The 26,181-nt window shown below is 53.7% G+C and overlaps 4 protein-coding genes across 13 annotated transcripts; all 4 read left to right on the top strand.

Annotated features, from left to right (window-relative positions):
• Positions 1 to 1,467: 1,467 nt before the first annotated feature.
• MAPK3 (mitogen-activated protein kinase 3) lies at positions 1,468 to 8,876 on the top strand. 3 transcript variants are annotated; one of them, XM_077141327.1, is made up of 9 exons: positions 1,468 to 1,649; positions 2,732 to 2,914; positions 4,703 to 4,892; positions 5,511 to 5,627; positions 5,888 to 6,002; positions 6,340 to 6,471; positions 6,636 to 6,745; positions 6,842 to 6,995; positions 8,273 to 8,876. In XM_077141327.1, the coding sequence occupies exons 1-8, from the start codon at positions 1,468 to 1,470 to the stop codon at positions 6,962 to 6,964; spliced, it is 1,152 nt and encodes a 383-aa protein (XP_076997442.1). In that variant the 3' UTR covers positions 6,965 to 6,995; positions 8,273 to 8,876. The 3 variants fall into 3 exon arrangements, with proteins under 3 accessions (XP_076997442.1, XP_076997443.1, XP_076997444.1); XM_077141328.1 differs by lacking the exon at positions 8,273 to 8,876 and adding an exon at positions 7,395 to 8,238; XM_077141329.1 differs by lacking the exon at positions 8,273 to 8,876 and adding an exon at positions 7,447 to 8,237.
• A 116-nt stretch (positions 8,877 to 8,992) lies between these two features.
• On the top strand, positions 8,993 to 15,677 carry GDPD3 (glycerophosphodiester phosphodiesterase domain containing 3). Of its 6 annotated transcripts, XR_013167982.1 has the most exons (12): positions 8,993 to 9,663; positions 9,980 to 10,022; positions 10,224 to 10,359; positions 10,452 to 10,497; positions 10,646 to 10,764; positions 10,889 to 10,978; positions 11,348 to 11,481; positions 13,767 to 13,826; positions 13,920 to 13,971; positions 14,756 to 14,858; positions 15,140 to 15,252; positions 15,480 to 15,677. XR_013167982.1 is itself a non-coding variant. In XM_077141330.1 (10 exons), the coding sequence occupies exons 1-10, from the start codon at positions 9,525 to 9,527 to the stop codon at positions 15,615 to 15,617; spliced, it is 957 nt and encodes a 318-aa protein (XP_076997445.1). In that variant the 5' UTR covers positions 8,993 to 9,524; the 3' UTR covers positions 15,618 to 15,677. The 6 variants fall into 6 exon arrangements, 3 of the variants coding, with proteins under 3 accessions (XP_076997445.1, XP_076997447.1, XP_076997446.1); XR_013167981.1 differs by lacking the exon at positions 15,140 to 15,252; XR_013167983.1 differs by lacking the exons at positions 13,767 to 13,826; positions 15,140 to 15,252.
• A 2,041-nt stretch (positions 15,678 to 17,718) lies between these two features.
• YPEL3 (yippee like 3) lies at positions 17,719 to 20,591 on the top strand. 3 transcript variants are annotated; one of them, XR_013167980.1, is made up of 6 exons: positions 17,719 to 17,869; positions 18,498 to 18,680; positions 18,775 to 18,818; positions 19,029 to 19,137; positions 19,297 to 19,509; positions 20,104 to 20,591. XR_013167980.1 is itself a non-coding variant. In XM_077141325.1 (5 exons), exons 2-5 carry the CDS (start codon positions 18,564 to 18,566, stop codon positions 20,191 to 20,193), a joined length of 360 nt encoding a protein of 119 aa, XP_076997440.1. In that variant the 5' UTR covers positions 17,719 to 17,869; positions 18,498 to 18,563; the 3' UTR covers positions 20,194 to 20,591. The 3 variants fall into 3 exon arrangements, 2 of the variants coding, with proteins under 2 accessions (XP_076997440.1, XP_076997439.1); XM_077141325.1 differs by lacking the exon at positions 19,297 to 19,509; XM_077141324.1 differs by lacking the exons at positions 17,719 to 17,869; positions 19,297 to 19,509 and having other exon boundaries at positions 17,895 to 18,680.
• Positions 20,592 to 21,446: 855 nt separating this feature from the next.
• TBX6 (T-box transcription factor 6) lies at positions 21,447 to 25,784 on the top strand. The gene is made up of 8 exons (XM_077141323.1): positions 21,447 to 21,769; positions 21,865 to 22,090; positions 22,948 to 23,215; positions 23,321 to 23,467; positions 23,546 to 23,616; positions 24,727 to 24,800; positions 24,881 to 25,064; positions 25,148 to 25,784. Exons 1-8 carry the CDS (start codon positions 21,652 to 21,654, stop codon positions 25,353 to 25,355), a joined length of 1,296 nt encoding a protein of 431 aa, XP_076997438.1. The 5' UTR covers positions 21,447 to 21,651; the 3' UTR covers positions 25,356 to 25,784.
• The last annotated feature ends 397 nt before the right edge of the window (positions 25,785 to 26,181 follow it).

Below are 26,181 nucleotides of genomic sequence, written 5' to 3'. Positions count from 1 at the left end.
GCGATTCTAACTCAGGCAAGCTGACTCCAGAGAGCTCCTCTCCATTAATTTTATACTGTACAGTAATTTTTCAACAGAGCTTAGCTAGAGCTTCGCACCACCATTTTATAGTTCACTAAATGAATAACTGAAAAAAACACTGCTCTGATTAGCACCTCTTGAACCTTCAGAGGTGCCAGCTATTGAAAAGGCAGCCACTCAGTCTCACCCATCTGAGTCAGACTGCCTAGCGGTGAATTCAATTATGAGCCATTTCAGAATCATAATTACTGTTCCATTTTGTCTCTTGATCTGGAAGGCATACAAGAACCTACTTCTAGCTACTCAGGAAGAAATAAACAACATGATTACTTACTGAAGCCTAGGAGATATGGGTTTTTGTGAAGCTTTCAGCTCACATCTTCAGTGTGCAACAAAGGGGGTAGGCTGGGTGGTCTCTAAGGGATTTTTCTCCAGTTCTAACAATTCATGGTTCTGAGAGATAATAAGAAATTAGAGAGCCTCGCCCCCTTCAACAGACGACATCATTTTGAGTCTCAGCTGTCATTATTGCTATGACATTAGCCAAGTCAGTTAACCCAAGTCTCAGAGTCCTCATCTGTAAAACGTGATTTGTTCTTATTTGAGTGTCTGAATATCAGAATTATAAAATCTGGTACAGATTCGAAAGATGATGATCTTGCCAGGATTCCAATTTTGCCAACTCCATCAGCAACAAAAACACTACCTACTTTGCTGGTTTGTGTGTGTGTGTGTTTTGTTTTTGTTTTTTGAGAAGAGCCTGCTAGCGAATTTTAATCAAACCCACTCAACTTTGCCTGCAGCTTTCTGGCCTTTCCCCTGCTCCCCAGGTTAAGGATGTCCGGCCTTTGTCCCTAAGCCACTAGGTTGGGGGCCAGGCCCTCAGGGTTCCCCAGCTCTCGCCTGTGCCGGCCCCCTCTCGAGGCTTCAGTTTCTGCATCTGCACAGGGCAGACCACAGCCACCAGGAAGCCCTCTCACACGGCCCCCGGGAAATACCGACGGCCTCACTCATCCTCAGGGCCGGGCTGCAGCGGATTGAGAGGACGGCTCCGTCTCGCGACCCCCGGCCGCCTCGCGGTCAGCGCAACGTCCTGGCTCCACCACATGCTCGCTGGGTGGCCTCGGAGAAGTTCACGGGCCGGGCCGCATTGGGCTGGCCGTGCCACTGACCCCCTCTACCCTCCCCCCAGGCCCTTCTTCGCGGACCCCAGCTGTCGCGCCCAGGACTACCACACCCGCGGCGGGAAAGCCGGGCGCGCGTAGGAGCGGGCCACGTGACCGGTCGCCGGCCCTCGCTCGAGCTCGGCGGGGGCGCGGCGCCCTCGGGGGCGGGGCGTGCCCGGGGGCGGGGCCTGGCGCGCGCGACCCCGCGAGTGACAGGGCGAGCGGGAAGGGGCGGGGCCTCGGGCGGAGCCGCCGGGCGGGCGGGAGGGGAGAGGTGGAGATGGCGGCGGCGGCGGCGGCAGCGGCGGCTGAGGGGGGCGGGGGCAGGGAGCCCCGGGGAGCTGATGGGGTCGGGCCGGGGGTCTCGGGGGAAGTGGAGGTAGTGAAGGGACAGCCGTTCGATGTGGGCCCGCGCTACACGCAGCTGCAGTACATCGGCGAGGGCGCATACGGCATGGTCAGGTGAGGGGGCGTTCTTGGAGGGGGTTATCGAGGAGGAGGGGGCTCCGAGAGCGAGGGAGGGGAGGGAGTGGGGTGCTGCGTGCTTCCTGAGACCTGGAGACTTAGAGCGTCCTGAATTGGCGAGGGACTCAAGAGGCTCGGGGAGCGTCCGGGGGGAAGGGGCCTTTGAGTGCTTTCTGGGGGGCGGGCGGGGGGGCGGGGTGCTGCGAACGTTTTAAGGTAGGGGCCTCGGAGGCTTTGAACGGACCCCCCTATAATGCAAGGAGGGGCATCTGAGTGTATGTGGGGAAGCTGTGGGGACCATGGGAGGGAAGGGGGCCCTTGGGGTGAAGCAAAGATTTCATTCTTGGGGAGGTGATATCCTCAGTGAAGGGGGAGTGAAGGACCCTCCTTTGGGGAGAGGAGGCCTTAGATCTCCCAGTGAGGCTGTCCCAGAGAGTTTGGGAGAGAAGAGCAGAGCTTGGGGCTGGGCAGGGTGGGGCAGGATTTTGGCAGGGGACCAGGGACCCAGTGAGTGATGAGAGCACCCGGAGTGCCCCCCTGCATCTTTTGGGAGGGGATCTATAAGTTCTTCCAGCCGCCCTGTCTGCTCTGGGCCTTTGTTCCTCTGGGAACTGCTCTGCTGCCCAGGTACCTCACCCTGAGACCTGCCCCTGCCTTGACCTTTCCTTCCAGGCCCTCCTCCAACTCCCTCTGCCTCATTGTGTGTCCTTCACTCACCTTCTACCCCCTGAACCTGTCTGGGGTGGAAAGAGCCCATTCTGGAAAGGGCGGTGGGGGGGGGGATGAGGGTGAGTCAGGGCAACTGGAATGGAAGAGGGTTAAGGAGAGGGGAAGTCAGTGAGCGGTCAGTCTCTTCCTCTGTTTGTAAAGTCACCGAAGGGCCTCCTGGCTGCTCCCCAGCCTTTTCCCTGGAGATCCCAACCCTTCACCAGCAGGAAGGAACCAGCATTGTTTATGACTTGGCCAGAGCCCTCTCCTGCTCCCTCCCCTCCCTGCCAAGGCTAGGGTGGAGCCAGCCACCAGGCTCTGGACTCCCCCTTTGTAAGGCCACACCATCATCATCTCCCTGGCCCTCTCAGCTCAGCTTATGACCACGTGCGCAAGACTCGTGTAGCCATCAAGAAGATCAGCCCCTTCGAACATCAGACCTACTGCCAGCGCACACTGCGGGAGATCCAGATCTTGCTGCGCTTCCGCCATGAGAACGTCATTGGCATCCGGGACATTCTGCGGGCGCCCACCCTGGAAGCCATGAGGGATGTGTATCCTTCACCCTGGCCAGATGGCTGGCCAGGCATGACTTTGGAGCTAGGCTGGGGGAACACTGGCCTTCTTTCTGTTTCCTTCTTCCCATCCAACCTTCAAAACAAACTCCATGAAAGAAACTTTCCAGCACAAGAGAGGCCAGAGTGTAAAAGGGTTGGGAGGCCTCAGTAGGATTCTGACCCTGCTCAGACAGGCTGTGTGACCTTGGGCCAGTCCCATCCCTGCTCTGGGCCTCTGGGGGGCTGGGCAAGATGGTCTGTATGGGATCTTTGTCTCCTGACATCTGCAGATCTGTGGTGTGATCCAGCCTCTGCCCACGGTCAGTTCTTGCTTAATAGACTGACGATTCTTTCCTCTTTGTATCCCTGGGCTGGAAGGCAGGCAGGCAAGAAGAAAGCTGCCTTTTCTTGAGGACCTACTATGTGTCAGGGGTTGTGTCTACGAAGTGCTATTTCGTATCTTCCAACTGCCCTCTGTCAAGATAGGCCTCACCAGGTCCATCGTAAAGATGAGGAAACTAAAGTTTAGGAAGCCTAAAATCAAGTGCTTCTTGTTGCTTTCTTCTTCTTCCCCCCGGATGAGAATCTGCCTTCCTTTGACTTCCCTCTCAGAGCCCTACCCCAGGTACCTCTGAATTTGAACCTTGCCCAGGGAGGGACAGACTAACCTTTGTTGCCCTTCCCCAATCTCGCTTTCTGAGTTTGTTGTCCACTTCCTGCCTGGTTTGATGGATTCTCTCAGCAGCTTTTCACACCCATTACCCTGCCTGTTCCAGCCCTCCACCAAAGAGTGGAGATTTGTACTGCAGAGTTTGCTGCCCCCACCACAAACTGAACAGGAAATCTCCACATTTACCCCCTGACTTGCTGTGTGATCTTAAGCAAGTCACTACCTCTCTCTGGGCCTTCCCATCCATAAAACAGCAGGATTGGTCCAGATATCCTTGAAAAGCCCTTTCTAGAGATGAGCCAGATGGCATTATTCATTCATTCATTCATTCATTCATTTATACTTAATCTTTGTTTTATCTTAAAATATAAATATACATTTGTTCCTCAACCTTCTGATGTATGGCCAAGGACTATTTTTTGAGTAGGAGTGTGCTGTTGGGAGTTTTCCTCACTTTTTTTTGCCTAAATCATTCCCATAAGGCAAACATTCATTTTCAAGCAAACATTTCTTGCATACCAGATGGTGTTCATACATTATCTCATTTAACCCTCTTAACAGCCATGTGGCACAGGCAGTTAGAATAGTAATAAAAGTTTGTGTTGACTGAGCATTAACCATTTCCTAAAGCCCTGAGCTGCTTACTTTACAAGAATCATCTCATCCAGTCCTCATAACCATCGTCCAATGAACGATTATTTCCTCCCTTTTACAGACGAAGGAATTGAGGCACAGTCAGGTTGATGCTTGTGTGAGTAGTAGAGTAGGGATTCCAAACATTGGCAGCTTCACTCCAGAACTGTCGCTTTTAACTGGGATGTTCCCCTGCCTCCTGTGGTTTATCATTATCCCCATTTTCCGTGTAGGAGAACTGAGGCCACAGAACAGTGATGCCTTACTCAGGGGCACCCAGCTGAGACTGACAGAGGCCCCGAGCCCCTGAGCCCCACAGATGGGCCTGGGCCTTGCCCGGCCATGCCATAGGCTAGCAAACCTATTGAGTCCAAAAGGCCAAGCTGCAGGGGCTGTGCAGCCTGGTCACCAGGGCCTATTCTCCTTAACCGAGTGCCACCCACTACCCCCGGCCCGGGGGGGGTCTCCGGTGCCATCCTCAGCTACATTGTGCAGGACCTGATGGAGACAGACCTGTACAAGTTGCTCAAAAGCCAGCAACTGAGCAATGACCACGTCTGCTACTTCCTCTACCAGATCCTGCGGGGCCTCAAGTATATCCACTCCGCCAACGTACTGCACCGGGACCTAAAGCCCTCCAACCTGCTCATCAACACCACCTGCGACCTTAAGGTCAGGGGGTTGAGCACCTCTCTTCCATCCCTCAGGGTTCGGAGCTTCCAGATGCTCCAATAGGCTGGTGCCAGCCTTGTCTCTCCGCCTTTGGTTTCTTCACCTCCACTAGGCACACAGTTACTATCCATACTTCTGTATGGTCTTGGACAGGTGGCTTCATGGGGTCCTAGTGGGCTGGAAGGCAGATTTCTCGTCAGCCCATGGAGGAATTCCTAGCTGACAGAGCTGGAACAGGAATAGGACTGCCTTGGAAGTGGTTTTCCTGTTCCTGGAGGGCCTAAATGCATAGCAGAGATTCCAGGAACTATCAGGGAAGACTTCCCAGAAGAGGTAGGGTTAGCAGAGGCACGGTGGCAGTAGCTCATTTACTAAGCCCCCGTGCAGACTGAAGTTCATATTGGATCTTAAGCTGTCTACCTTGGGCTAGGACCGTGTCCATGAGGGAAGACAGGGTGGGAGGGGACTTTCTTCTTTTGCACAAAGGGCCAGTGGAAGCCTTGGGGAGAAGAGCAACTGAACTGAGGGGAACAGTATGAGCAAAGGCATTGTGAAAAGAGTACATGGGCTGTGGAGGCTGTGGAGGCTGTGAGCTTAGTAGCCCGGGTTCAATTCCAGATCTGTGATTTCGGCCTGGCCCGGATTGCCGACCCTGAACATGACCACACTGGCTTTCTGACGGAGTATGTGGCCACCCGCTGGTACCGGGCACCAGAGATCATGCTCAACTCCAAGGTAGGGAGCTGTCTACCTCTGCAGGGAAGCCCCGGGGCCAACTCTGAGCCAGGCATTGAGCCCATGATGCCAGTAGTTCCCCCTCTGGGCCTTGTCCCATCACTACCCCACCCCTTGGGCTCTGAGCATTAACTCCTCCAGGCCCTGCCCTCTGCCTTCCTGGCTGGTGTTGGATCAGTGTTGGAGCAGTGGCTTAGCCCAGACAAGGGGGCCCTGTGTATCAAGGCTAGTTCAGGAGCCCACTGCTTTCTCCTCCTCAGGGCTATACCAAGTCCATTGATATCTGGTCTGTGGGTTGCATTCTGGCTGAGATGCTCTCCAACCGACCCATCTTCCCTGGCAAGCACTACCTGGACCAGCTCAACCACATTCTGGGTAAGGGGCCTGGCCAGCCGAGTGGGAGGGAGATTGGCTTGTCAGAGGGGAGATTCCTTTAGGGTCAGTGAGTCTGTGAGAGTCGCATCAGGGATCCCACCATGTGCAGAGCCTTATAGTATTTCAGTGAGGTATAGATACTATTCCCATTCGGTAGATGGGAAAAGCAAGGCTAAGCCCAACATTTAGGAAGTGCTAGAGCCAGGACTTAAAACCAGGACCTCTTGCTCTTCACTACTAAGGGGAGGTGGCTGTGCAAGGGCTGGAACACCAGATGGGGAGGTGCTCTTGTTCTTGGCTGTATGCTGTGCTCACCAAGTTATCTGCCTCCCCACAGGTATCCTGGGCTCCCCATCCCAGGAGGACCTGAACTGTATCATCAACATGAAAGCTCGAAACTACCTACAGTCTCTGCCCTCTAAGACCAAGGTGGCCTGGGCCAAGCTTTTTCCCAAGTCGGACCCCAAAGGTGAGAGACTTGGAGGCTGGTTTGGGATGGAAATGATGCCAAGAGAGGGGTGAGCACAGCCACTGCCTGGGTCGTAGGCAGGCCACTGGGCAGAGAGTAGCAACATAAGGCTTCTGGGAGCTCCTCAGCCTTCCCTTTGACTATTGACTCTGGCCCTTCTCTAGCCCTTGAACTGCTGGACCGGATGTTGACCTTTAACCCCAACAAACGGATCACAGTGGAGGAAGCACTGGCCCACCCCTATTTGGAGCAGTACTACGACCCAACAGATGAGGTGGGCCAACCAACAGCAGCAGGACTGGGGACAATATGAGTGGGGTGGGCATCCCCCAAGGCCTGACCTGAGCCCTTGCTGTCTTTGCCACCCCAGCCAGTGGCCGAGGAGCCCTTCACCTTCGACATGGAACTGGATGATCTACCCAAGGAGCGGCTGAAGGAGCTCATCTTCCAGGAGACAGCCCGCTTCCAGCCTGGAATGCCGGAAGTCCCCTAACCTAGAGAGACACCTCAGCCCCTAGGGCCTGGTAAGTACTCCCCACAGCCCATGCCCAGACTTACCCCAATACTTGGGTGTTCAGTGAACTTCCAGGTAATCATAAGCTTGCCCCACACCCCTTATCCACGTGTATGGTAGCAAGAGAAGGACCCAGAGCCTGCCTGGGCCACGACCCTATAGTCATGTCCCTCCCTATTGCCCTCAGCCCCAAACGTTGCACCTTGTCAACATGCTGCATCCTCTAGCCCCAGTAGCCATTCCAGACCTTCAGAGGTCACAGAAGACCCTTTTTACCATTTGAGGAGCAGAGCCAGGTATATTAGTTAGGGTTCTCTAGAGAAACAGAATCAACAGGAAATGTTCGTAAATATAAACTTTATAAAAGTGTCTCACGTAACCGTGGGAATGTAGAGTCCAAAATCTGTAGGGCAGGCTGTGAAGCTGACGATTCCGATGGAGAGTCTGGACAAACTCCACAGGAGAGGCTCGCCGGCTGAAGCAGGAAGAAGCCTGTCTCTTCTGAATCCTCCTTAAAAGGCTTCCAGTGATTAGATTAAGCATCACTCATTAAAGAAGACATTCCCCTTGGCTGATTACAAATGGAATCATCTGTGGATATAGCCGACGTGATCATGATTTAATTCTATGAAATGTCCTCATAGCAACAGACAGGCCAGCACTTGCCCAACCAGACAAACAGGTACCACCACCTGGCCAAGTTGACACATGAACCTGACCATGACACCAGGCTTTGGCTCTCCCTGTATGTGCAGAGAGGGGCAGGGCAATGATAGCTTTGGGAGGGGCCCAGCAGCACTCAGCTTGACCTAGATGCCAGGTCTCCTCATCCCTGGAATTTAAGTCAGCAGTTCAGGGCCTCCCCCCACCCATGCTGCACTCCATTCCCTCTTCCAGTTTCCTTCCTGTCTTTGACTAGGTATAGCCTGATAGAAAGCAGCCAGACTGGGTTCAAACCCCAGCTCTGCCACTTAATAAGAGCTGTATGACAAGCAAGACACATCACTTCTCTACCTTGGTTTCCTAGAGATAGTTCAAAGAATAAGAGCAAACACTTACATGGCACTCAGCACTCTTCTAGAAGTCTCCACGTATTACCTAATTTAATCCTTTCAGCAGCACCTTGAAATAGGTACTATTATTATCCTCCTTTTACAGATAAGGATAAAGAGGCCCAGGCAGGTTAAGCACCTACCCAGCCTTGAGGATGCAGTGAGAGAAATGGAGGACAGGGTTGGGGCCATCATGGGTGCTAATGGCTCCTCTCCTACCTGCCTTTTGGTTTAGGCCCTGTCTCCTGCCTGCCCCTCTGCTGACGGACTGTTAGAAAATGGACACTGTGCCCAGCCCAGCCCCTGGCTACCCAGGCGGGGACAGAGGGTGGGCCTGGCCACCCTTTCTTGCTTTGCTCGGGGCCTCCTGCTTCAGGCAAGCCAGGCCCCCCCCCCCCACTCTCCCTCCCCTGGGGCCTGAGGGGCTCAGGTGTCCCCAAAGCAAATCTCCTGCTGCTCTGCCTGTGACTACCCCAGCTATCCCGGTCTGGTAGTTCTGGAATCAAAGGGCTCTGGCTGCCCCAGGACTTGCTTCAGGGGTCAGAGTGGGTGGGGGGAGGACCGAGTAGGGACCCAGGCCAGCCCTGCCCCACTCACCTCATCAAAACCCCATCCCCTTTTCCCTGAAGGAACATTCCTGAGTCTCAAGGGCTAGTATCCCTGAGGAGCTAGGCCCAAGCCTAAGCCCCCTCCCCCCGAAAGCTGCTCCATTTAACACCTGCTGCTTCTGTGTGGGGGTGAGCGGAAGTGGAGGTGGGGGCCCACAGAGAGCTTGGTGCCCCTGCCCACCTCCCCGTGCCTGTATCTAATATATAAATATAGAGATGTGTATATGATCACCTGGCTCTGTCTGTGTGCGCCGAAGCCCCAACTCCACCCAGGGCAGTCCAGATGACTGGCTGCTGCTGCCCAGCTCCTCCCCTAGCTATGCCCACTCCCGTCCCTGGTGACCTTTGATTCCCACATCACCCCACCTAGCTGGCCAGGGGAAAGATGGGGTGAGAGGAACTAGATTCCTGGAAAGAGTGGGGTCCCTTTCCCCTTTAGTCATTTCCTCTTCCCTCTCTAATGGCTTCCAGTTTAACTAGCTGGGGGTGACTCAGGGTGATTCAGGGGTACCCTACACACCCCCGATTCTCTGGAAGTGGCAAGGGGGCAGGTCACAAGCACCAATGGGAGAGGGGAAGGTCATAGCAGACTTGTGGGCAGAGGGACTTCATTCCCCCGATGTGTGCAAAGATAGAGGAGTGTTGGGGCCTGAGGAGTCTGGGAGTGTAATGCCCGGAGCTGCCTGGCCTGGACTCCTGCTGCCCCAGCCCCAGCTGAGCCCTGCAGTCTGGCTCTGAGCCAGCAGCAGGCTCAGCAGGTCCCAGGGGCGTGGTAGCAGCCAGTGGTGGAACCAGCCTGCACCAACCAAGCAGGCGGCAGCACAGTTCACTGGGGACGGCTGAGCACACGGAAGCCAGAGCCTGAGAGGCAGAGCGGCCATGAGCCCTCTGCTATACTATACTCTGCCTACCCTGGGCGGCTATGTCATGGTCTCCATCTTCTTCCTGCGCCGGCCACGCCTGCTGCACACACCCTGGGTTCCGGCCTTCTGTCCCCGATTGGGAGTCCACCGAGGAGGTGAACTGGGTGGGGGGAGGAAAAGAGGGGGATGACAGCTATCGGGGGAGGAATGGAGATATCAAGACAGGTAGGGTGGACACCAAGAAAGGGTCATGTCCCAGGAGCAGATGCTAGAAAGGAGGCAGGTAGCATGGCAGGAGGAAGGAGAGGGCAAGGCATGGAGTGGGAAAGAGGAGGGTGGATCTGGGTGGATGAGGTATATAGATGGGAGGGGAAGCAAGGCATGAGGATAGCAAGAGGGAGTGTGGGGTAATAAGGGCAGACTGGGCCCTAGATCCCAGGCCCCAGGGACCCACCCTAGCTGCCCACACAGGCTCTGGAGAGCGGCTGGAGAACACCATGGAGGCCATGGAGAAGTGAGTGCATCTGCCCCCACTAACTGCCATGTAAGGTTATGTGGGTCTTGCCCTCCCTGACACCAAGGGGTGCCATTTACTTTCTAGTCTGGGTGATTGGAGGTCCCTAGAGTTGTGCAGAGTACAACCTGCACATACTGCCTTGATCTCTGCCCCCACCTTTCCCCATACCCTGCCCCCCACTGATCTTGCCTCCCCCAGCTCCATGGCCCAGCGTGCCGACCTCCTGGAGCTCGACTGCCAGCTGACTCGGGATGGCGTGGTGGTAGTATCCCATGACAAGAACCTGACCCGCCAGTCAGGTGTGAATCGGGATGTGAGCAGCCTGGACTTTAAGGTGGGCTTGGTCCGAGCCCTCTGCTGTGCCCTACAGTCGCCACATCTCCATTCATTCCTCCCAGTGACATTGTTTCTGCTCCCTCTCCCCAGGACCTGCCCCTCTACAAGGCAGAGCTAGAGGTTTACTTCTCACCAGGTGAGAGCCTGGCCAGGGCTGGGCTTGGGCCTCCTTCCCCACCAGCCCCTGAGTAGGGTCATGGCTTCAGCCTCCCTCTCTCTTCTCTGGGACTCATCCCTCCCAGTCAGTCCTTTTCTATCCCTCTACCCACCCCACGCACTCCCAGGCCACTTTGCTCACGGGTCAGACCGGCACATGGTGCGTCTGGAGGACTTGTTCCAGAGATTCCCACGGATGCCCATGAGCGTGGAGATCAAAGAGGAGAACGAAGACCTCATTCGCAAGGTGGCCCTGCAGTTGGTGGGAAGGGCAGCAGTTGCAGACTGAGGCTTTGGTGGAATTGGGGATAGGAGGGAAGAGGCCTGCCTCCCTGGCTTTCCCCTTTACCACCACCTCCTCTTCCTCCTAGATATCAGACCTGGTGAGGCACTATGACCGAAATGAAATCACTATCTGGGCCTCGGAGAAGAGCTCAATCATGAAGAAGTGCAAAGCTGCTGTGGGTCCCTTCTCCCTCCCAACTCTGCTTCCCCAGGACATCCCCCTTCCTGGGAGCTAGAGTCCATCCCAGCCTGAGTGAGGGGCCTAGGCTAGAGGGCTCTGGGAGGGTTCCAGAGGAACTGGCCCTTGACCAAGGCCTCAGAAGGTTAGATTTGGAGAGCTGGGGTGATAGGGAAAACGTGCGAGCAAAGGCATGGCAGTGGGATGAGAAGGACACATTTAGGCTGCAAATGCTAGGCCCAGATACGACTGATCCTGCAGGGAGTAGGGAGCCCCTGAAAGTCAAAGCTATCCCTGCTGCAGCCCACTCCTCTGCTTTCCCAGGAGCAGATGGACCCCTTTCTCACCTCTCCCCTTACTTCTCCAGAATGCTGAGATGCCCTCCTCCTTCACATTCAGCAGAGGATTCTGGGTGCTACTGCTCTATTACTTGGGGCTGCTGCCTTTCATTCCGATCCCTGAGAAGTTCCTCCTCTGCTTCCTGCCCACCATCATCAACAGGTACGGGGCTGGGGTGTGACTGGCACCCCTGTGAGTCTACCCTAGGCCGCCTGCTGCTTTCTGTCCCCAAAAACACCCCTCGTCAAGCCCCATCATTTAGATCCCCGCAGCCTGGCCATGGAAGGAGACCCTGTCTTCCTAGCTCCTCGGCTACCCTCAAAGATATTCTCCCAGGCCTTTTTATGACAGTGGTTCTTACCCGGCATTCATGGTCACTGAGGATGTCAATGTCAAGAACCCCTGAAATGACATGTAAATATGTATCAATGTGGAGTTTTCAGGGAAAGCTTCATGTATTCATTTGCTCATCCAACAAACATTTATCGAATGTCACTCTGTGACAGGTGCAGTTACATTAGTAAATATATCCAGGTGAGATGGGATGAGGCCCTGGATAAGTTACAGTCTGGCTGGGGAGACAGGTATAAATTAATATAGCATGGTGCTCAGATTCTCAAAGGCAGTGGGTTTCAAGATGGCAGACAAAGATTAACACAGTAACAAAGTATCAGTGAGGTTTTGGATACTTTCCTAGTGCTTGGGCCTAGACCCTGCTCTTTGCTTCCTGGAAGCTTCTCTGCTGGTCCCCGGTAGCTTTTCTGCTCCCCTCTATTGTACCTGAGGGACGCTCCCTAACTAGCCCCCATAATCCCTTGCTACAGAGACATCATCATAATACAAAACTTTATGTATATAAATTTTTCTTTTATTTGTTTTTTTCTTTATTAGAGAAGTTGTAGGTTTACACAACAATCATGCATAATATAGGGAATTCCCAAATACCAATTGTTCTAGTTTGCTAACTGCTGGAATGTGATATACCAGAAATATACTGGCTTTTAAAGGGGGGGATTTATTAAGTTGCAAGTTTACATTTCTAAGGCAGTGAAAATGTTCAAATTAAAGCCAGTCTATAAAAATGTCCAAATTAAGGTACCAGCAAGAGGTTACCTTCACTTAAGAAAGGCCAATGAAGTTCAGGGTTTCTCTCTCAACTGGAAAGGCACCTGGCAACTGCTAGCTTTCTCTGCAGGCTTCTTGTTTCATGTAGCTCCCCCAGGGGCATATTTCTTCTTCATCTCCAAAGGCTGCATGGGCTCTCCTGTCTCTGGCGGCTCTGAAGCTTTTTCCAAAATGTTTCCTATTTTAAAGGATTCCAGTAAACTAATGAAGACCTCCCTGGAATGGGTGGAGTCATAGCTCCCTCTAATCAAAGGCTAATACCCACAATTGGGTGCACCACGTCTCCCACGGAGATAATCTAATCAAGTTTCCGCCCTACAGTGCTGAAAGGGATCCTCCACAAGATGGATCAGGGTTAAAACATGGTTTTTCTAGGGTGCATAATCCTTTCACACCAGCACACCGCCCTATTATTAACACCTTGCACTGGTGTGGGACATTTGTTACAGTTGATGATAGCAAATCTTTTATAATTGTACTGTTAACTGTTTTCCTCTGTTTAATTTAGGGCTCACCGTTTATGTCATATACTTCCATGGATTTTTAAAATTCTTATTCTGTGACCATTTATACAAACTAACATTTTACTCACATTCAGATATATAATTCCGTGCTGTTAGTTACTGTTCACAGTGTTGTACTACCATCAACACCCTCCCGTGCCAAAACATTTCCATTGTTCCACATAGGAACCCTGTACATTTTAAGCCTCACAGAAGTTTTTATAGAGAATTTACAAAGTATTTTCACACCCTTTTAGCTTATTTAAGCTTTAAGCACCCTCAAGAGGTAGTCATCACTCCCCACTGTTCTCATGGAGGATCTGAGACTCAGAGAGGTTTTGTGCTTTGTCCAATGTCACAGAGCTGGAAGTAGTACAGAGCCCAGGTTTGCCTCAAAAAGCCTGACTCAAAAAGCCTACCCTGGGCATTGTCAGAGTGTCTGAAGTCACCCCTGGAGTGGAACAGTTAGGGGCAAGAAGTTAGCCCATTAAGCCCTGTTGGTCAGGCCCGACCTGGAAGACCTCGGACTGTGGGTATCCAGCTTTGTAATCAGGCTGGGTCCTCGTTCTGGCCCCAGCACTCCCATGCTGAGTGACTCTCGGAGACTCCAGTTTCCTCATCTATAAAGTGGTGAGGGGAGGGACACACCCCTGACATGGAGGCATGGATTCAAGGATATCAAAGTAGGATCTTATCGAACAAAGGGTGAATTAAATTGTTCCTTCTTCTATGATGGGGGAGGGAGGCAGGGTCACACCAGTCTAGGGTTACTCCCATCCCCACCCTAAGGGGCTGCCTTTTAACACCTTCCCTCTGCAGGACCTTCTTTCCATTCTCCTACCCTGCGCTGAACCGGCTGGCCGCTGTGGTTTCAAAATGGTGAGGCTGGCGAGAAGGTTGGGGTGAGGATCCCCATGGAATCCCACCACTGCTTGTTTCCTCTGAAACCTCTCACCGTCTCCCCCCTCCCAGGTTAATCATGAGGAAGAGTCTGATCCGACACCTGAAAGAGCGAGGGGTGCAGGTGAGGAAGTGACCCCCATTCCCTCAGCTGTAGGTGTTTGAGGCCTGGGCCTGGTAGCAGGGTTCCAGTTACAGGTGTGCCGCCAACTAGCTGGGTCACATGGACAGGTCACTTCACCTCTGAGTCTCAGTTTCTTCATCTGTAAAATGGGGATAGTGCTAGTATTTAACTCTTTTGGATATGCAACTGGGACTTAGTAGGGGCCTCATGAATGTTAGCCGGTAAAATGAGGATGATAGATTATTGAACCTACTAGCATGATCCCTGATGAGGGGAGCTGGGGAAAGACCAGAGGAGGGAAACCAGGCCCACGAGGGAGCTAGCTCATGGGGAGCGGAAAGGCAGAGCATTTCGGGCAGAAGGCTCAGCAAGCCTCAAAGGCTTGTGAAGGCCACGTAAGGTAACATGGCAGTCAGAGGAAATGCCAGGCCACAGCCTGGAGGAGGTGGCTCAAGGTGAGTGAGAGGAGCAGTAGAGGCCGAGGCTGGCAGTAAGGAGTAAAAGGCTTGGAAAAGCCCAAAGGGAAGGGAAGCTTTTGAGAGTTTTAAGCAAGGGAAAAACCTGATCCAATGTAGGTCTGTTGAGGTGAGGGTGACTCTGGCCACCATGTGGAACAGAGACAGTGGGGTGTCAGTGTGGAAGCAGAGAGCCCCACAGGAGGCTTTTGCTGCCACCCATAGGGCTTGGGCTCAGGTACCAGCAGTGGGATGGATGGGAGAGCTAACTCAGGACCTGGCTGCTGGTTGGATGTGGGGGTGAGGGCACCATGGGGATGCTCTTTCAGATCAGCTCTCTCCCTGCACGGATCTTCATCACAACTCCAGGAGATTGAACCGTCACCCTCATTTGTCAAATTAAGAAACCAAGAGGCTCAGTACTTGCTCAGGGTAAAAATCCCATCTCCCCCTACCCCAGTGCAACACAGGAAGGGACTTGGAAAGTCAAGGGAGGTGCAATGCAGCAGAGATGGGGGCCGGCTGGGAGGCAGTGGTGAGCTGGTAAGTATTCAACAACCAGCTCTCTGCAAAAAAGAAGAAATTAAAAATCCCTGACATGAGCATTAGCTGATTTCCCGGTATAAATACTCTGCTACCAACGAGCAGTCACAAAATACAGCTGGGAAGAGGTCTGTGATAGTGCGTCACTGGACAGTATTTCCACCCTACAGATTCAACAGACTAAAAAGAACCTCAGAGCATAGGGATGTGGAGCTAACTACCTGGGCCAGGAACTCTTACATCCTGATGCCCTATGAGATGGGCATATTACCCCACTTTACAGGTGAGGGCACTGAGGCTCAGATGGGAGGACCTTTGTTTTTAGTATAATTTATTTAAGTATAAGCTTATTTAATTTTATTTTTTATAATGGCTGTGTTTCATAAATTCCTGAAAATTTAACAGTCCATTCTAATGCACCACTACCAGGAGGGCTTCCAGCATCAGGATATAAAGGGAAGTTCCAAGTAAAGTTGTCTGGAAACTACAAGTCCCTTCCTCCTTGCTCAGGTGATATTTTGGTGCGTTAATGAAGAGTCAGATTTTGATGTGGCCTTCCGCGTGGGGGCCACCGGTGTCATCACTGATTACCCCACAGCCCTGAGACACTATCTGGACACCCATGGGACAGCCTCCCAGCCCTTCTAAGCTGGAAGTCCAGCCTTTGCCCTTTCCTCTATTTCTCTCCCAATAAATATTTTCTTTTCAGTCATGTCTTTGTTCTTGGGGAGGGGATCCTGGAAGACTATATCATGGCAGCTTAGAGCAAAGGAGGCCAGCCTGGGGCCAGAGCCTGGGGCCTTAACCAGCCAGACTTACAAGTTCTACCACATTCCAGACTCAGAGAAATGCCACACCCCATGCCAGCCTAGTCTCCATTCTCCCCAGGAATGTCCCTTGCAGGGCCAACCCAGGTGTCCTGGCCCCTGGCCCCTGGCCCCTTTTCTTGAGAGCCACAGATGAAGGTTGTATTCTCTTGAGACCATTCAGAGCCCCAGGTACTGCAAGGGTCTTGCTTTCCCCAAGTTCTGCCCCTGTGGGCTTCACCTGGCTGCAAAGGGTGGGAGTGAGTGGGACAATTGAGTGGGACAGTTGAGTTCACAGCATCCATTTGCTTCTCCGGCCACACCAACCTTCCCAGGTCTCTTAACCAGAAAGCCAGCCTTCTCAGGGGCACCTGGCTCTCTTGAATTCCTTGACTTTCTCCAGCCCTGGTATCTGATTCATTTATTGATTTGCGTGTTTCACAAACATTTATTGAGTGCCTACTCTAGGCTAGGCTGGGTATGGACCACTGCAATGAACAAATCAAGTATGGCAGACACGTGTTTAAAAAGGCATATTCAAGCAGCGTTATTTACAATTGCAAAGAGATGGAAACAGCCAAAATGTCCATCAACAGACGAGTGGCTAAACAAACTGTGGTATATACATACGATGGAATATTATGCAGCTTTAAGACAGGATAAACTTATGAAGCATGTAATAACATGGATGGACCTAGAGAATATTATGCTGAGCGAGTCTAGCCATAAACTAAAAGACAAATACTGTATGATCCCACTGATGTGAACCGACATTCGAGAATAAACTTGGAATATGTCATTGGTAACAGAGTCCAGCAGGAGTTAGAAACAGGGTAAGATAATGGGTAATTGGAGCTGAAGGGATACAGACTGTGCAACAGGACTAGATACAAAAACTCAAAAATGGACAACACAATAATACCTAATTGTAAAGTAATCATGTTAAAACACTGAATGAAGCTGCATCTGAGCTGTAGGTTTTTTGTTGTTGTTGTTGTTTTGTTTTGTTTTTTGTTTTTGTCTGGTTTTTTTTTTTACTATTATTATTACTTTTATTTTTTTTCTCTATATTAACATTCTATATCTTTTTCTGTTGTGTTGCTAGTTCTTCTAAACTGATGCAAATGTACTAAGAAACGATGATCATGCATCTATGTGATGATGTTAAGAATTACTTATTGCATATGTAGAATGGTATGATTTCTAAATGTTGGGTTAATTTCTTTTTTTTCTTTTTTTCCGTTAATTAATAAAAAAAAAAATTAAAAAAAAAAAGGCATATTCAACAGATCATAGGTGGGAAGGGGGAAGCCCACAGGGATTTCAGAGGAGGTGCCTGGAGGAAGTGGTGCTGGACAGTAGGATTTAGCCTGTTCCAAGGATCTGGCTTCCAGGGGTCTGTCCCCGGTGGGCACCTTGAAATCCTAGGCAGCATTCAAGGAGGTGAACTGGGCCTGTCCCTGATGCTATGGCAAATGGGGTGGACTTTTGCCTCTCACCAGCTGGATAACCATCTTACAAGCTGGACAGCATTCAGAAGAGATGCTACACCTCTCTGGGCCTCAGTTCCCCTAGTAAAATGGGGACTATGGCAGAAACTGCTTCCAGCCTTTGTTGCAGGAATTAAAAGAATGAGGCGCGGCGGGGGTGGGGGAGCTGGGGGTGCATAGGGATGTTATTTCCTGGGGTCTAACGTCCAGATACCATCATCCCCCAGCTAGCCTCCCGCCGGCTCAGGTACCTCAGATGCTTACCCCTTCCATCCGAGGGGTGAGCCGGCTGCGGGTGGGTCGCAGCCGCATTTCCGGGCCGGCCAGGGACCCGAGCAGTGGGGGAAGGGCAGCCGGGCCTGCGCGGGCCGCCGGATGACGCGCCCCCTCATTTGCATGCTCCACGCCGATTGGCCAGGGCGGCCGCCGGGACAGGAGGCCGGCCCCCTCCCCCTCCCGCCGCAGCGGCGGTAGCAGCTGGTCTCGGTGTAAACAAGTCGCGGCGGCTGCGAGCCCGGGCCGGGGGGACGGCGCCCGCCAGGAGCGTCCCCCACTCCCAGGCCAAGCCACCCCGGCAGACCGGGCCCCCGCGCGCCCAAGCGAGGTGAGACCCAGAACCGCCTGCGAGGACTACCCCTTACCCCGGCGCCCGCTTTCCCCATCCCCCACGCCCTAGGTGAGTCCCGGGGTCTCAGGTAAGGCTCCGTGATACAGGTAAGAGCCCCTCGGCGTAGGTAAGGCCTTAGTGACTCCAGGTAAGAGCCCCTCCTCTCCTAGGTGACCCTCCACCTTCATGAGGCCTCCTGCCTCCTCTAGGTATGGGATTCTCTCCCCTAGTAAACGCCCTGTACCTCAATGAAGCCCCCACCCACACGGCCCAAATGAGGTCCTCAAGACCACCCAGTTCCTTACCCTTATGCTGGCCCTAAACTGGTAACTGACAGCCCATGCACTCTAAAGCCCCTTCCCCCGGCTTCAAATGCCAGGCCAGCAAAGGTGAGGCAGAAAGCAGGTGGGTGACTCATCTTGGTCCTCCTGGCCTCAGTTTCCCCACTGATGCAACCCGAGGCCTCCTCAGTGAATCAAAACCCAGGTGACTCTGGCCCTTGGGGCGGGTACTGGCTCTGGGGAGAGGAGACAGCAGCTAAGTGTGACAGAGTCCCTGTGGCCCTGGGCATGCCTACATGTGTGTGGCCCAGGTCCTGACAGCCAACTCACTCCCTCCCCGGCAGGCACTGGGCTCCCTCTGTTCCCCGTGGGCCGCTCCTCGCGTGGGGCCACTGCCCCCGGCCCCCGCCATGGTGCGGATTTCAAAGCCCAAGACATTTCAGGCCTACTTGGATGATTGTCATCGGAGGTATAGCTGTGCCCACTGCCGCGCTCACCTGGCCAACCACGACGACCTCATTTCCAAGGTAACCAGGCCACAGGTGGGGCTGGAATGGGAAGCTGCGTGGCAACTCCCCAACCAGTAGCTCTGACCCTCTTTCTCCCCTTTCCATCCTTTAGTCCTTCCAGGGCAGTCAGGGGCGTGCCTACCTCTTCAACTCTGTGTGAGTATTCGGCCTCCCTCCCCTCTTTTTGTGATCACCAGTCATGATCTGTGACCCCTGAGATCATGCTGAGTTTCCCAGAATTCCCTAGTTCAGCAGGAAGTTATGATCATCCTTCTCTTGGATGCTAAGAGTAGGCACAGTGGATACAGGCTAGAGGGGGCTTCGCAATGGTAGGACCCTCCCTGGAACTCCCCAATGCTCCTGCAGGGTGAATGTGGGCTGCGGGCCAGCCGAGGAGCGGGTGCTGCTGACAGGCCTCCATGCTGTCGCTGACATCCACTGTGAGAACTGCAAGACCACTTTGGGCTGGAAATATGTGAGTCAGTGACGTATGACCCCAGACTAGCCCTTGTCCTGATCTTACCTTACCTCCTCCTCACAACCAGTCATCTGATGGTCTTTAAAAGAGCCTACGCCTGGCTCACACAAGTCAACCTGCCTTTTGATCTGATCATGTTCTCCTCTTTCCTCACAGGCCACTAGCATCCCCATTTTACAGATGAGGATATAATCAGAATTACCATTTATTGAATGCTTATGTGCCATGCACTATGTTATGTATTTGGGATATATTATCTCATTCAATCATTACATGCCACAGTCCTATAGAGTATTATTAGCTCCACTTTACAGAAGAAAAAACGGAGACCCAGAGATGTTAGGTTACTTGCCCAAGGTCACATGACTGGTAAGTAACAGAACAGGGACCAGAATCCTAGTTTGTTTTTACTCCAAACCCTTCACTACCAGATCACATTGTCATTCAGAAAAGTTGCCCAAGACCTTACAGTTAAACATGGAGTTTGGGTCCATGGGTCTCCTTTTCTGCTGCCCTCATTGCCACTGCTGATTTCACTACCCTATGTCTCATTTCCTTACCTGGCAGTTGAGTATAAAGCCTACCACGGCTTGGCAGTCAGGATTGTTATGGGGATTAGATTACATGCAGCCACAATTGGCCTTTGGGCTACCAGTTTGCAACCCCTAGCCTATGAAATCTTTTAGACACTTATATTTCCTCTTTGTCAGAGCCAAAATAAGTGCTAAAAAGGCCCCATGGTTCAGCAGTTCAGAAGGAAAAAGATCCTTCCTCTTTTAGGCAGGAACCTGGACCTGCCATTTACTAGCTCAATGACCCTGGGCAGGTAACTTGGCTTCTCTGAATGGCAGTTTCCTCATCTTTAAAGTGGGGCCAGTATTATCCCCTACCCCAGTACCCGTCCCTTGTGGTAAGGCTCTTGCTCCAGGGATAATGGACTAACCCAGCCTCCCTTCCTTTCAGGAGCAGGCCTTTGAGAGCAGCCAGAAGTACAAAGAGGGGAAGTACATCATTGAACTGAACCACATGATCAAAGACAATGGCTGGGACTGACCCCTGTTGCTGACGCCTGTGGCTCCAGGCCGGCCTGGCCGCTGGATGGCGCCACTGGCCTCCCTCTATGGAAAGGAAGCACTGGACCCTCAGGGTCCCTGCCGAGGAAGGATCCAGCTCCTGTACATATATTTTATTGCATGCACTGTGACCTTGGGGGGAGATCAGAAGGGGGAAAACACCCCTGCCTCTCCCTGCGATCTGGCTGGCTTGGATCTCGTTTTTAACCCCTTCTTGCCCCATCTGCCCTATAGATATGGCCCATGTGCTGCTCTCTTGGCCCCAGTGCACCAGATGCCCTGTGAACTTCTTGTCCCACCGGGTTCCTCTTACCCCACGCGTGTCTGCTCCCCTCGTTCTGTAATGTTTGTAAATAATAAAACAATGAAGTGGAGACAGCCGCAGGCTCACGTGGAATCCGGGAGAGGGGACAGATCTTTTTTCTGAGCCCCTGCGGGGTGTGGATTAGGCGAGGCCTTCCAAGAGAGGAGCCATCTTCTCTGGAACTCTGATCGAGTTTCAGGGCCAGTGAAGATTCTTGAACCCACTCTGGCTTCCGAGGCCCCGACCTCGAAGAAGCCCCGTCGTCTGACTTGAGCGTTTTGCTGCCGCCTAGGGGCAGCTCCCCTGGGAAGCATCCCGCCGCCAATTTCACCGCCCCTCTTGCCCGGACTACAAGTTCCAGCGGCTAGCGCGCGGCCTCAGCAAGGTCTGTCGGTTTCCTCCAAGCCGAGCTTCGGCGCTAGGTCTCCTGGGAAGTGTAGTTCCGAGGGGTCCCCGGCGTGGGGCCTTCTGGGAAACCGAGGCGCGCGAGCCGTCAGAGAGTATGTTGAACTGTGGGTGCTGCCAAACTTTCGAGCCTTGGCCGAGGTTTTTCAGAATGGGAACGAGGGAGAACCCCAGAGTTCGGGCCTCGATTACGGACTCCTCGAGGTCCCCAGTGCCCCGCGTCTCTCCAGCCGTGCTTTTCCCCTTCAGTCGTGCTTTCCTCCAGCTCTGTCCTCTAAGAAAAGGGAGTCGGAGGGTCACCTGCCCGAAAAGTCTGGGGCGCCAGTCCCTAGACTCCAGGCCCCGCCCTTCAGTAGCTTATACCTAGCCGGGGCTCCCCCCGTGGGAACGGGGACCACCTGGCCGGAAGCGCCAAACTGCGTCCCTGTCCGAGCCCCGGGGATCAATCAGGCCGAGGAGTTAATTATGTAATGAGGGGGCAGGGGGTCGGGGCTAATGAAGCTGCCGAGGGGCGGAGGGGGGAGGGGTGGGTGCCCAGGTATCCGGCCTCCTCTTGGACCCCTTCGAGGCCCCAGGGGTCTCCACCCCAGCCCACCTCCAGGGCCCCAAAGAGGGGAGGGGCTGTGATCCAGGGTCTGGAAGGGGCTGAGCCGCAAGCTATAAAGGGGGTATCTCTTCACAAGAGGGGCACTCTAGGCGGTGTGACCTGAGGCCAGGCGGGGCTACTCCATGTACCATCCAAGAGAGTTGTACCCCTCGCTGGGGACAGGCTACCGCCTCGGGCCTCCCCAGCCCGGAGTGGACTCCAGCTTCCCGCCTGCCCTGGCTGAGGGCTACCGCTACCCTGGTGAGCACTGGGGCAGCCTCCTATGTAGAGGTCTGGATTGAGGGGGAGGAGGGACTGTGGCCCCCAGCTGTGACCTCCTTCTCCCCGACCTCCAGACCTGGACACTCCCAAACTGGACTGCTTCCTGTCCGGAATTGAGGCTGCTCCCCGCACCCTAGCCGTGCCCCAACCTCTGCCCTCAGCCCTGGGCACTGAGCCAGTCCCGCCAGCCCCAGAGGCCCTTCACTTGCTCCCTGGGGTCAGCCTGAGCCTGGAGAACCGGGAGCTGTGGAAGGAGTTCAGCTCCGTGGGTACGGAGATGATCATCACCAAAGCCGGAAGGTGAGAGGCTGGACCAGGATCAGAGGGCACAGCCTGTTCCTTGAGGAGGGGGTGGGGGGGTGTAGGCAGTAGGCAGATCACTGGTTATGGGACCAGCTTTGGGAGCACTGAGGTGGGTGGAGTAGTGCTCTGCTTCAGGTCGGAGTCTGATGGTGGCTGGGGTCAGGGGTTATTCTGGCTGGATCAGGAGTCATTCCGTGGCAAGAGCCATAGGTCATTCTGGGGCAAGGTCAGGAAATCTTCTGGCTGCATTATAGGTGAGTCTGTGGCCTCGGTAAGGGGTGCTTCTGTGGCTGGAGTCAGACTACGACTGGCTCAAGGGCCAGCCAGTGCCCAGCATCAGGGAAATTTGGCCGGGGTCATGGTATGATGCAGCTTGGGGTCACCCTGCAGGCAAGGATGGGGCCGATGTGTGCCCTGATTTGGGGTCTTGGCCCTCACCTTGTGAGTCCTCTGCCCTGCTGAAGACAGGGTGTATTTTTTCTGAAGACAGTTTGTCCAGCAGCTGCAGATTCTGGTGCTGGACATCAGGTAAAGAGCCCAGAATGGGAGCATAGTCTCTGGGCAAGAGTTCAGGAAAAAGCTTGCCAACTCTGCCTCTGCAAAGGGAGTTTGAGGGACCTGGCTCTGCTCCTAAGCTGCCATGTGAGCTGGTCAGATCTTCTCACCTCTCTGGACTGTTTCCCTAGCTGTACTAATGGAACCAGACAACCCACCAGCTCTAAGGTTCTTCTTAGTTCTAATTCCACCTCCCTCCAGGTATCTCTGACAGAACTGGGTAAGCATGTCACCGTGTGATCCTGGCCTGGCCAGTGGGTAGCTCCAGGCCTCTCCCATCCCTTCCCCTCCCAATCCAGGCGCATGTTCCCTGCTTGCCGAGTGTCTGTCACCGGTCTGGACCCTGAGGCCCGCTACCTGTTTCTTCTGGACGTGGTTCCAGTGGACGGGGCCCGCTACCGCTGGCAGGGCCGGCACTGGGAGCCCAGCGGCAAGGCCGAGCCCCGCCTACCTGACCGTGTCTACATTCACCCTGACTCTCCCGCCACCGGTGCCCACTGGATGCGGCAACCTGTGTCTTTTCATCGTGTCAAGCTCACCAATAGCACGCTGGACCCCCACGGCCACGTGAGGCCCAGGCTGGGACTTCGGGAGGGGTATTGGGGTGGGGCTGGCTAGGAGGCTGAGGCTGGGGGTCCAGGCCGGGAGTCATTCCTGTTTCTCCCCTCCCAGCTGATTCTACACTCCATGCACAAGTACCAGCCCCGCATACACCTGGTGCGGGCTGCCCAGCTTTGCAGCCAGCACTGGGGGGGCGTCGCCTCCTTCCGTTTCCCCGAAACTACATTCATCTCTGTGACAGCCTACCAGAACCCACGGGTGAGTGGCCCTGCTTGGAGGGGGTGGTGGCACCCTCCCCAGGCTGCAGGAGCTTTGACTCTGGATGTGTGCTCCCAGATCACACAACTGAAGATTGCAGCCAACCCCTTTGCCAAGGGCTTCCGTGAGAATGGCAGAAACTGTAAAAGGTGGGCATTGTTCATTCATTCATTCAGGCAAATGTTTATTAACTGCCCACTATGTACCAGGCTCGGTTCTAGGGACTGGACACACTGGTCAACAAAGCAAATCCTCTGCCCTCACTGAACTGATCACTCTAGTGGGCAGAGCAGATATCAATGAGGAATAAGTAAAATATTACATAACATGTTAGGGATACATTCTAAAGGGGAAAGAAATAAAGCAAAGGATAGGAATATTTAGGATGAGGTACTAGAAAGTAGAAAGGCTGAGAAGAGGACATTTGAGAAAAGACTTGAAGTAGGGGTAAGGGAGGAAACCATAGTGATATCTGGGGAAAATCATTCTAAGGAGTGGGGGCAGTACATGCAAAGGCCCTGAGGTGGGTGGGAGTGTGTCTAGAGTGTGACTGGAGTGGACTGAACAAGGGGGCAAGTGAGAGATGAGGTCAGAGAGGTGATGGGGAGCCAGACTGTGTCAGACAGTAAAAGTCTTAGTAAGCATTTTGGCTTCTATTCTGAGTACAGCTCCCTCAGAGCTGGGCCTCTGCCCTCAGGGGGCTTACTGTATGTCGGGAAAGACTGACTTTAACCAAAGGATCACTCACTCTTACAAGTGAAAATTATAACTGCAATAAATGTTATCAAGGAGGATGTGTGTGCCAACGGAGGTTGGGTGGGCAGGGGCTTCTTTGAGGAAATTATGCTTTAACTGAGACGAGAAGGATAACTTAAGCAGGTGAGGAGGGGACAGAAGGTTCCACAGGGGCCCTAAGTTGGACGGCAAGTAAGAGGGGCTGAAAGGCAGCTAGTGTGGAGGGAATAGAGGGATTGAGGCAGAATGAGCTGGGGTCAGTCCATGCAGGGTCTTGTGGGTTGGAAAGGAAATTAGATTGATCCTAAATGCAATAGGAAACCACTTAAAACGTTTTAAGCTGGAGATGAACCCTGGCTCTACCACTTTCTAGTCATTTAATTTTCTGGCCTTCAGTTTATCTGGAGAATGGGTATAATAATGGTATCTACCTGATAGGGCCCCTGGGTGGGTGAAATGCCTGGCACTTGGTGAGTGCTGTTATCATTATCATCATCATCATCATCATCATCATCATCCCCCAGGGAGCGAGACGCCCGTGTGAAGAGGAAACTGCGGGGCCCAGAGCCGGGAGCCACAAAGGCCTATGGGAGTGGAGGTGAGTAGTCCCAATCATGATGGCTCCAACCCTGAGGTGCTGACCCTCCCCAACCCAACCTGTCTTTTCTGTCTCCCCAGATGCCCCAGGCGGTCCCTGTGACTCCACACTCGGGGGGGACGTTCGTGAGTCACACCCAGAGCAGGTCCCAGTACCCCGGGAAGCTGCCCCTGCCCCAGCTCCTCCACGTGGTGGCCCCAGTGCTGAGGCCTACCTCCTGCATCCCGCCGCTTTCCACGGGGCCCCTAGTCACCTTCCAGCCCGGTGAGTGGCACAAGGGCACAGGGTTGGGCTGTGCCCAGTTAGGGGTTCCTCACTCTGTCCTGATGCCTCTCTTTCCACTTCAGGACCCCCGGCTTCCCTGAAGCTCCAGACTCTGGGCGCCCAGCCCCTTACTCAACCGCTTTCCTAGAGCTGCAGCCTGGCCCAGGGGGCTCAGGATACCCAGCAGCTCCACCCTCAGCACCCTTCGCCCCACACTTTCTCCAAGGGGGCCACTTCCCCCTACCCTACCCTGGAGGTTATCTGGATGTGGGCTCCAAACCAATGTACTGAGCCATTGGTAGGCCTCTCTTTCTCCATCTCCCATCACAAACTTATCAGTTCCCCTTCCCCCAGCCCTATAGCCCCCTCACTTGCACTGGCCCCACCCCCACACCAAATGGCTGCCTTAAGCCTCCCCCCAACAACCCCTTCACACTTTGATTTCACTCCCACCCCCCTCTGGCTTCAAAGCCCAGGCCAGGCTGCTGGGAGTCCAGCTGGGGCCAGCTTCCCCTTCCCGACTCTCACCTCGGTGTGAATGGAGGGAGGCTCTGCCTGGCCAAATGGGGCCCCAGACCAGCACCTTCACCTCCTAGGCCTCACCCCTAGGCTCGGGCCAGTTCTACCTCCTCGTCCCAGTGCAAGCCACACCATTCTGTTTTCAGGACCAACCAGAGTATTTTTGTTAATAAAACTTCAAAGATAGCAGTGCTCAGGAAACGTCGGGCTAATGGTGTTTGGTTCTGGGTAGGGCTGGGCGAACAAAGGCTTTGTGGGGAGACTCAGGCCCTGATCTAGACCTGTCACTTTCCAGCTGCTTGACCTTGTGCACATAAAGCAACCTGTCTGGACCTCAGTTTCCTGTTTTAAGAAAATGGGGGAATCTGAATCTCTCATCTCTCAGTATCTACTTTGAGAATTAAATCAGACTTGCCTCTGTGAACTCAGGTCACCACCTAACACTCAGGAAGCCCTCGGGGACCAGTTCCCCCTACTGGGTGGGGTCCTGGAGGCTCTCTGAGCCTTCCTGGCAATATTAGGGTCCAGGTCAGTTAAGGCCCTAATGCCCACCTTAGGCCCCAGGTCACCATCTCTTTGTCCCCAGACAAATCTGATA

Source organism: Tamandua tetradactyla, chromosome 23 (genome assembly GCF_023851605.1).
Source record: "Tamandua tetradactyla isolate mTamTet1 chromosome 23, mTamTet1.pri, whole genome shotgun sequence".
In the NCBI taxonomy this organism is placed as follows: Eukaryota; Metazoa; Chordata; class Mammalia; order Pilosa; family Myrmecophagidae; genus Tamandua; species Tamandua tetradactyla.
Note: the sequence above shows the minus strand (reverse complement) of the source record. Positions and strands in the feature narration are given on the sequence as shown.